This window comes from Brachyistius frenatus, unplaced genomic scaffold (assembly GCF_029030835.1).
Source record: "Brachyistius frenatus isolate BFR_SWC_R1_liver_20210118 unplaced genomic scaffold, ASM2903083v1 Contig_4, whole genome shotgun sequence".
Classification (NCBI taxonomy): domain Eukaryota; kingdom Metazoa; phylum Chordata; class Actinopteri; family Embiotocidae; genus Brachyistius; species Brachyistius frenatus.
The window spans coordinates 9,207,400-9,218,003 of NW_027210603.1; the positions used below are offsets into that span (position 1 = coordinate 9,207,400).

At 44.8% G+C, this 10,604-nt stretch overlaps 1 protein-coding gene across 1 annotated transcript; it reads left to right on the forward strand.

Annotated features, from left to right (window-relative positions):
• Nucleotides 1–804: 804 nt before the first annotated feature.
• Nucleotides 805–8,884, forward strand: ppp4r2b (protein phosphatase 4, regulatory subunit 2b). Its single transcript, XM_069714490.1, has 9 exons — nt 805–918; nt 1,605–1,686; nt 2,381–2,551; nt 5,416–5,509; nt 5,596–5,633; nt 5,767–5,841; nt 5,990–6,130; nt 6,225–6,532; nt 8,133–8,884. The coding sequence occupies exons 1-9, from the start codon at nt 885–887 to the stop codon at nt 8,522–8,524; spliced, it is 1,335 nt and encodes a 444-aa protein (XP_069570591.1). The 5' UTR covers nt 805–884; the 3' UTR covers nt 8,525–8,884.
• The last annotated feature ends 1,720 nt before the right edge of the window (nt 8,885–10,604 follow it).

The following is a 10,604-nucleotide window of genomic DNA, read 5'->3' on the forward strand; positions in this document are numbered from 1 at the left end:
TCTTCAAATTGTGCAGGCGCTGGATACAGGCTGTTTCAAATGTTCTATTGCCCACAAGAACATACCTGTCTGGATACTGCTCACCTTTTACAAATATGGATATGGACCCGCGATAAACACTTTATGTCTGCTTGAATTTTTTTTTTTTTTTTAATGGTGTCATAAACGGAGCCATACTGTTTTTACTATGTTTATCTTGTATTTTGCTGTCTGAAATTTATACCATAAAAGGGACGCACGTGATTAGTTTATTCCATGTACTAAAATATCAATTAACAGTAAGACTTACCTGCGCCCATGAAGAGGGCCACACAGAATATTTTCTGCCCCTGTTAAAAAAAAGTACAGTATCATAACTGATTATCGACAACATTAGTTGCATGACGGTAAAGAGGAATGGAAATTGTGCAAGTTGATGAATTGAGGTCGTCGTCGTCCGCGGGCTACTACAAAATAACAAAGCCAGTTTGAAATGTCATTCGCATTATTTGGTTGTTAGAGAGAGCAAGGTAATGAACTTTTAACATCTAACGGACGGATGCACAAACATATTTATTTATTGATTAAAATTTTTTTTTTTTTAAATTCCGATTTATTCATCCTTATACCACCAAGTTTGTGTTATTCGGTTCCTTCCAACATGGATTATTTTTATTTTTTATGACGTGGTCGTCTTTTCGTTTGAATGAAGTCGGTCCATTCATAAGTTCCTCGCGACGCTCCGCCGCGGTTGTCGCTCGGCGGGCAGTGACGTCACGACGCCATATTAAACGGCTCCCTCCTCTTTCGCTGCGAGGTTGTTAGCTTAGCAGCAGCAGCAGCAGCAGCAGCTAGCCGCCAGTCTGCGTTTCACGTTCACGGGACCGACTGAAGGCGACGGCGTGATGGAAATTGACTCGCTTCAAGAGGCGCTCAGAGGTCACTTCAGAGCTATTTCGTTTGTTGTTTGTTTGTTTTGTTCTTGTGTTGATTACCCGAAATTGTTTTGTTATTAAAAAAAAATAAAAAAAATAAACGGGATTGTAGCTCACGAGCTAACGCCGCTAGCCAGCTAGCTGCTGCTAACTAGCTTGAGCTAACGCTACGAGCGGTTTCACGGAAACGAGGTTTTTAATCTTGTTTGAAAACCGCTTTGACGGGAAACACGCACACAACAAAAAAATAAAATAAGAAAATAAGAAAAACGACGCGATCTCCTCGCGTCCTCGCTCCCCGGACCCGCGTGTGTTTTGCGGGTCGGGCTCGGATGAGTCCGGCCGAGAGGTGAACACGTCTCCGGGCAGACGGGCTGTTCGCCGGCTAACTTGAGGGGAGTCGTAGCAGCTAGCGGCTCGATTGATTATGTAAATAGAGATAAACGAGATAAACGAGACGACCTGATCTCCTCCGGGACCGAAAGTGTCGTCGCAAAAAAAACAAACAAACCCAACAACCCCTGTTAACGAGCTTTAAGCGGACGGCCGATGTTCACCAACACGGTATCGAGGTTTTCTTTTAATGGAGTTTATTTCAACTGTTTGCTAAAGCTAAGATCAGTCAAAGCTTTCTCTTTTTCATATCGTAAAATATTATTATTATTATTTTATTTTTTTTTGTCCCCGCAGATTTCGATAAGAAAGCAAAGAAGGAGGGATCTCCTCTTCTGGAACAGTTTCTATGTCACATCGCCAAGACGGGAGAGACCATGTAAGTGAACCCCGGAGGCCTCAGCTGCTCTCACTGTCCCGACACACACCTCATTGTTGTTTCCACAAGTGTACTCATCTTTTATACATAATGCTTTTCAGAGGCACCGAGGTAGACTGTGACCGTGGCTTCTTAACTAATGCTCAGACTTGATGTATCTGCTGTACAAAGTTATGTATGAATAATGTGATTTTTTTTATTTTTTAATATAATGTTAAACTCCCTGCCGAGATATCTCAGGGAGGCAAGTTCAGCGTCCTCCTTTTTAAATATCTTATCGTACGGCTGTCCGTCGTAACCTTTTGAATATGTAGTCTGTATCTGAGCTCGTAAAAACACGACTCGCCCGGCTGTGTTTACGCCGACAGAAAACGTTTTTCCGTCTGGAAGAATTTGAACAAATGCGATAACAATACTTTGTGGGGCAATTTTGTTTTCTCCTCTGAAATGTTCCCAGGGAAAATATATTGTTAATCCAGTTGTTGACGGTCGACCAAAAGACGTGAACACACTGTGCAGGATGCAAGAAGCAAATATTCAAAAGAAAAGTATACTTAAACGGAGAGTAGTTTAGATGATTCTAACACAATAGACTGGTGTCATTTTATCTGATTCATGACGTCTTTCCTGCCTCCTAAATATTTACGTCGGATGTCTTGCGCCATGTTTTAATAGTTGTCTTCGTTTCCTTCAGGGTACAATGGTCTCAATTCAAAAACTACTTCCTGTTTGAATTGGAGAAGGTGATGGACGACTTCAGAGCTTCAGCACCGGAGCAAAGAGGTCCCGCAAATCCCAATGTGGAGTCGATTCCATTTGAAGATATGAAGGAGAGAATCTTGAAGATCGTTAAGGGGTACAATGGGTACGTACACAGCTGAAGTTGTACATCTCTGATTGACACGGGTAGTTGGTGGATGGATGGAGATGTCAGTGAGAATCTCTGGCCTCTAATGACAAATACACTCCCATCGATAGGTGTCCATCTCACTCACCCTAAACTCTGACCGCTTAGTGAGACATGAGCAATCCACAGCATAATCTGGGTTTTGTTTTTTGTTTTTTTATGAAAACTTTTTTTCTGATTTGGCTCTTTGTTAACACTTTAATGCGATTTACTCTGTGAAATTTCACAAAAGGACAAGTTCACAGACCCCCCCCCCCCTCCTGTTATCCAGTGTAACATTCTTTCCCCACTGATGCACTTTCGAGGTTTACACCGTACCTCACCCCCCCCCCCCCCACACACACACACACACACAGTATATTTTCACAAAATTTCACAGAGATTTATTATAAATGGAGTATTAAAATGAGGCTGCAGTGAGTTAAATGCCAATTGCTTTGACTCCACACATTTCTGTACCGGTTTATCTGCTTCTTTATTTACGTGATGCACATGTTCATTTGCATATAGAACAGGAAGTGCGACGTAATCCCGAGTTGTCACTCGAGATGCATGATGATGCCTGGTCTGAACTGAGCCTCAGTACTTTCCGCAAGTTGAGCGTTTACTTGTGGTCGGTGGGCGGCACAGCATGCGAGTCATATGCATGCAAAGATTAGTGCCGTTTTGAGGGGAAGAATGTAACGCGGGTTCATTTTTGCAGCTACAATTAACAGACGTGTCCCACACGCCTCATCTCCAGACCATCAGCACACTCTACAATTACCAATGTTCCTTAAACGCGTCACACGCAGGGCATCCCCAGCTCGACAGCTGCACACAGAGAAGCGCCGTTTAGACAGTTGCGTGGCCAAAGAGTGAAATAGTTCATTCTAATGTAACGGTTACCCAACGTTAAACGTGGTGATTTTTTTTTTTTTTTTTATCATTATGGGCCGGCCAGTGAAGAGCAACATTATTAGTGTGAGAGGTTGCGCCATCCACTTCTTGATAGATTTCATGTCATTTAAAGTTCATGTGCAGGCAACCACTATCAAACTCTTTAAGAAGTTAGGTAGGTAGGTAGGTATATACTTTATTAATCCCCGAGGGGAAATTTTTTGTTGTTGTTGGTACTTGCACAGAAGTAGAAAGCCCCCTTTTCTTTCTGCAGCCTCGTACGTTTCTTTAGCAGACTTTTTTTTTTTGGAGTACCAATAAGAGGCTTAGAGTGCGTCTCATAATGCATTTAGTCTTTCCCACGTATTTCAGCGGCTCACAATGCATTTCATCAGTCACATAGCTTGAAAATGATGACGTCATCGTCTAAAAAAAAAAAAAAGTGTTCACGTCACAGACTTTGCTTGCCCTCTCCCTGCTACTCCCATGAAATCACTGCCTGTGTTCATTCACAGAGGCGACCATGGTGAGCGCAAAGTTTTGGAGCATACACAGCTCTTCCAGACATTAGGGCTGGGCGATAAGGACCGTTGGTCATATCCCGATATATTGTGGCCGAGTGGCGACATACGATGTACAGCTCGATACCTTCTATGAAGTTGGCTGAACATTCGTTTGTAAGTCAAAGCCGCACGTGACATGTCACAAGCGCTTTTATTAAAACAGAGTGTGATCAAAATAAAATACAAAGGCAGGGTTTCCTTCTTGTTTGCAAATACGCCGCTGCAAAACATGTAAATACAACATTATATGAAGTAAATTGCCTTTATTAAAAGAAACCGGTCTTTCTCCCGAGATGCTCCGTCAGTCGTCTTCACCATCAAACAGACCGACGTGCTGCAGGAAGTGTTGTCGCCTCCTTTCCAGTTTACAGCACAGCTGTGTTGTTGCTTTCTCAACCCAGTTAATTCGCTCTATTCTTCGTCACGAGGTTAATAACCCGCTGTGAATTTAAATGTACGCGAGCGCCGCTCGCTCGCTCGCTCGCGGCTCGCTTTGTTTAGCGACTTTCTCGCGGCTCTCGCAGCTGTTTACAAAGCCGTTCAGATCTGTTAGCTGCAGTTAGCAGCGGCTCCGCTCCCTCTCGCTGTCCGGCTCTCTGCTGCTGCTCAGCGTGTCTCCTGTTCAGTTATTTCTCTGCCTCCCGGAGCAACAATCCAACATGTAACCAATGCAGTTTGTTTGCTGTGACGAAGGCGAGCCTCCGTGAGTTGAAAGCGCGACTCGGCATCATAGCAAAACCTGATTGTTAACTTCTGCAGCTCTGAAGAGCCGGTTTGTGGCCCCTGCCCCTGACAAAATGCGTTGGCATTTCCCATAATGCCTCAGTTCTTCGTTTGTCACGTTTGAGAGAAAAGCAACTGAATGAGTTGGTCCAAACGACAGGGAGCGATGATGTTTACTTTGGATAAGACGTGCCGTTTCGGAACATTTCAAGGAAGACAAATAGAGGTCCGTAAAACGTGCTCTGACTCGTACCATAAGTGTGAGAGATAGGAACAGATATCGAAAGCCATCGCACCGCTTGCCATCTTACTCACCAGACCGCACTCTAGACGGTACTCAATGCCAATGGCAAAACCTCTATATCTATATATATATATATATATATATATGACATTGACCCGTTCCATATCTCAGGAAAAAAATTGATATATTGTCTAGACTCAACAGATCATTCGCTCTACTACAACAAACAAACTCGATCCCGAGCCTTCAGTTTCATATTTTCTTTCCTGCCGATGTTGATGTGTAACTGGGCCTCTGCTGCGGATTCTCTCACGGTTTTGACACGAAGCTCCGCGGGCGGACCAGACGGGCGGACACAGCGCTTCCAATACATTTTCTCACATGTCGAATCTGTTGCTCTTTTTTCCTCTTAGAATCCCGTTTACGATCCAGCGCTTGTGCGAGCTCCTCACGGAACCCAAGAGAAACTACGCAGGAACAGATAAGTTTCTTCGAGGGGTGGAGAAGGTAAATCCAAAGTTGTTTTTCCTTCTCTTAAGCTTTTAAACTCGTACCTTTCTGTCATTAGTTTCACCGTTCTTCTTTCCCACCAGAACGTAATGGTGGTAAGCTGCGTCCATCCAACCTCAGAGTAAGTGTTGGGTCCAAGTTTAACGGTTGTTATGAATAATATTTAAATACACACACGGACGTATGTATGTTTCCTCAAGGATTAAGATTGTTTTTGGTTGTTTTTTTCTTCCCCTCTGAACTTTCTTTTGCAGGAAAAATGGATGCAGCACTGTGAATAGAATGAATGGAGTGATGCTTCCTGGGAACACATCTGCCTTTACAGAGAGGTTCATCATTGTCCTAAAATTCACACCATTTAAAATAAATATGTAGTTTAAAAAAAAAAAAAAGTTATTAAAATAACCCCTTTGCTCTTCTTTCCTCCCTTTTTTTTTTTTTTTTTTTTTTGGGTGCGTTGCTCTTCTTTTTGTTTAGGAAAGTGAACGGTCCTGGAACTCCCCGGCCCCTGAACAGACCGAAGCTGTCTCTGGCCAACTCACTAGCAGCCAACGGTCTGCCAGACAGCACAGACAACAAAGACCTCAACACAGAGCCAGAAGGCGACAAAGACTCCAGGTACGTCAGGAGGCACAACAAACCGGACCTGTTCCGGTGGAAGAAAAGCGCTCCGATCGCGTCTGCGTCTCACGATGCTCGTTTGTTTTGTCAGCGAGGTGTCGGCGTCAGGCAGCTCCTCGGGCAGCTCGGTGAAGAACAAGCACCCGGACGCAGAAGAGGACATGGAAGCCGACCAGCTCGAGGTGAAGAGACTTAAGTTCAGCAAGGACGAGGAGGACGAGGAGGACGAGGAGGAGGACGAGGAGGAGCAGGAGGTGGACACGCTGAGGCCTTTACATGCCGCCTGCCTCTCGAAAGAAGCGGAAGCCATGGTCCAAGAGGAGGAGGAAGAGGAGGAGAAGGCTGTGTACAGCAAGGAGAATGAAGCCTCCAGCAGCGCTGCTACCACTGAAGACCAAGGTAGGTTTCGCTGCGCGCGTCAAACCGGTTGTTGACGTCGTTGTTGTCGTCGTCGCGACGCATTTATTGAGAGTAAGAATACCGTACGACACGATCCCTACACAGACAGATTTTGGAAGATGAGAGCGAATCCTGCAATCCCGCTGGCTTCGATGGCTGCGTGGTGTTTTGCCACACCAAACCAGACGCAGTCCACAATTAGACGTCTGACTCATCCGGTTCCGAAGCTTCCACAATGGTTCCAAAAACATGCATTTATAACAATCAGCCAGGGCGTCACGTGACGGCGCGCCAGGGAGCGTGTCGCCAATTTTACGGTTGAGGATGTGAACATTGTGACTGATGACGTGGCCTTAATATAAATTGCTCTTTTTTTTTCTTTTTTTTTTATTGAGCATTTTGGGCTCGGGGGTCGTCTAAAACTTAGCCCCGATCATCAGACTCCAACCCAAAATAAAATTTTTTTTTTTTTTTTTTTTTTGCACAAGTCACATCGGACCTGTCGCAGCAGTCGCCGACACCGTTCCACACGTCGCTCACCTTTTGTCCCCTCACGATACCTCAGGAAAGAAGCAGTCATTCCAAAAAACAAAACAAAAAAGGGTTCTCGTAACATCCCCATCACCAAACACAGCTGAAACCCCCCACCTCCCCCCAAAAAAAACAATCAATTTGATTTTAATCGGTCGTTAATTCCCTTCGCTACGCGTAGATTCAAACTTTTAAAAGTTGTTATGTTCCGTTCCACGATTTGAATTACCGGCGTGTCGCGTCGGTGGACCGCGGTCGGCACATTTTTCCATCGGTAGAGATTTCCAGATAGCATTTTTTTTTTCTCCCCACCCGGCGCCACGTCGTTCTCTTTCTCCGCCGGAGCATTTGGGGGCGTCCCCGCGGGGCAGCGCAAAAACAGCCACGGGTTCAACTGCCGTTGATTTCTCTTCTCTTCTCCTGCGGGACAATGTTCACGGGATCAGTTGAGAGTTCACTCATCCGTCTTAATTTACATTACGCCCGTCATAACATTGAACTTCAAATACAGCTGTAATGCAAATTGAATGTAGCTCCTATGTTCCAATTATAGGAAACGTTGTCTCAGTTGTATTTTATGTGGTTGAATATGAAAAGCTTTTTTTTTTTTTTTTTTTTTTAAAACGACAAATAAAATAGTAGTGCTTGTTTCTTTCCATCCGGTCATTCACCTGTTTGAAAATGTATGAAAACGTTGGAATGAATTTGACAACGTCTTTAAAGGCCCGGTCGTATTTTGTATTTGCTTATCTTGTTCCGAGTCGTTCAACTAGAACTCCCGCAAAACTACCCAGCTTAATATATCCCTTACCGTTTAGAATTTGTGTGCCCTATTCGCTGATTTTTATTTAATGCATTTTCCGTTGACGGTTTGCAACCGCTCTGAAGCAAAATGAATAATTAAGTTAAATCGTTCCTTTTAGTGGCGGGAAAGGAACACCAAAAAAAAAAAAAAAAAAAAAAAGAGCTGAGTCGGATTAAAAGGCGTTCCGGGCGCCGGGAAGGCATTACGGTGTGAGAACGCACGCTCGCCGGGCCCCCGTTTTTAAACGCGCTGTTTTCGCCGCAGAACCCAGCAGCAGCACGCAGGCCGAGGTGTTTGCGGGCTCCGAGCCGGAGGGGGAGCGGGCCGAGAGGGAGGTGCCGTGCGGCTCCGAGGAGGAGGGCAGCGACATGGATCAGACGGAGCAGCAGGCGCCCGCCGGCGTCCTGGAGAGCCCCGAGACCAGCAGGGACGGTGAGGAGAGCAGCGGCGACCCGGTCAGCAGCAGCAGCGGCGGTTCCGGCGGTTCCGGCGGCGGCGGCGGTAGCAGCTGTAGCATAGAGGAGAGTGCAGATGCAGCCAGAGAAGACGTAGCGCTCGCTCCGTCCAGCAGTACGGCCGAACCCCCCACAGAGGGCGCCATGGGAAGTGCCATCTCAAACACTGGGACCACCGAGGAGCCAATGGAGCAGGACTAGACTGAAGGCGATCCCCCCCCCCTCTCCCTTCCCTTCCCTTTCCTTCCCTTCCCTTCCCCTCCCCTGCCCTCCCTCCCTCCTCCTCCTCCTCCTCCTCCTCCTGCAGCCATGTGTGACCATAAACCAGCTTGTCCTTGAATCCAGCCAGACTGTCACTGGAAACGAGGACAACTGCACCTCATACACAAGACAAACGCCTCGTCCCGCTTTTGGACACTCCTCCAAAATGGCTACCTGGCATTGATGCGGGCATACAAATTTTTTTTACTGGAATATTTTATTGATCTTCTGTTTTTAAGTTTCCCATAAAAGGGGTTGGTTTCAGCAGCCTTGAGTTTTCCTGGCTGGATTTTTTTTTTTTCTTTTGCGTTCCGTGGGGTTTTTCTAAAGCTGTGGTGGTCTGGTTCTCTCTTACGCCACTCGGTCCCAACTGTTTGGACAATGTGAAAGGATTGGTAGACTTGAACCCTCGTGTGCCACACTACCGTGGCCAGAACAGAGCCATACAACCTAGACTCTTAAGTAAAATGTTGAAATATGAGCTAAAACCATTTTCTGTTCCCGACTAAAGTACAAATTGTCATGTCATCCAACTGACCCCACTACGACCACATGTTGCTCTACTGAGTTCCAGCAGGCGGTTCAGAACATGCATTTTTTTTTTTTTTTTTTTAATTTACATCTCCATCCTTGTGAGATGGGAGACAATTCCCCCCCCCATTATTTCCTATTATTTTAACCATATTTTTGCATCGATACACTACCAATCCCACTGAACAGTACTATGACGTGCCACCGTGTAGAGGCGTTCTCTGTAAAATGATATATTTTGGATGCATAAAACCAACATAATTTATATGATCATTTCAATTCAATGAGTTCCTTTGGAGTATTTTTTTTTTTTTTTTTTTAATTATTATTTGTTTTGTTCTGTCTGCCAGTTGTAGTTTCCAAAACCAGCTGTAAGTACAAAGACGACCGCTTTTCTTTGTATCGTGATGTCACCATGTTGTTTCACCGAGCGATACCCAGAGCAGTTTTCTGGTTCCAGTTCTACACCTGTTTCTGCAGCTGTACTTTTTGATATTTAGAATTTTAAATTTCTGTAAAGTAGTTTTTGTAGATTGTAATACAGTATGTGTTCACTGCCTTTGTGAAACCATATATAATTGTATAATTTCTGTGTATACTCTGAATGCTTTTGCTTTCAATGCGGTATTCAGAAACAGCAATAAATGTTAACATTTTTATGTGTGGTGGTCTTGCTTACTTTGCACACAGCGCTGCATTGAGCCTTCTCACGTTGGGTATTACTTGCGTATTTATTGCACCTGCGGACCACCCTGGACGAGGTTCTCGGCTGGTTACAATAGAGCTTTTTCATGGCGGATACTTTGACCTATCAAAGAAGGGCATTCATGAAGGCTCGGTTCCATTAAGTGTCTCAGTGAGCCGTAACGATGAGCCGGCGTGTACAAAAGCAGGAACCTCGCAAGCACCACGCAGCCATCATTAATACCATTTCCTACGGTGACAAGTCAAACTGTGAAAAAAACATCTATAAGCAGATATTCTGACTTTGAAATTGACGGCGGTATTGCGTATTTAGGGACGGACACTTTTAGGGTGCCGGAAAGGCAGCTGGGGTGACAAATTGAACAGACTTAATTGATGGCAGCAGTAACACCTGATTCAAAGGTCCTGCCCGTTTAAATAAATAGTTTCAAATGCTCACGGTATTTTCAACTTTTTGATTTTGGCCCAAGCGTTTCACCTGAAATGCAAACCTTTGCTGCTTCCAAATTCTCTGCTGCACAGTTTGTAGGTCTTGTACAGGTTGTTGTTGTTTTTTTTTGTATCCAGTATCAAAGAAGGCAAAATGTACCTGTATGTGTGGCCACAGACTTTCAGAGCTCCTCTACAAATTATTCTTAAAGAAACAAACATTTAAAACAAAAAACAAAAACTATTTTGTATGCGTGGACAGGTGGATGCTCCAAACTCAGAACCTGAGAGTGTTTTACGTCGTAGGGAACCGGGACACAGCTGGAATACTTCTTGCAAGCCCAGCTGCATTTCC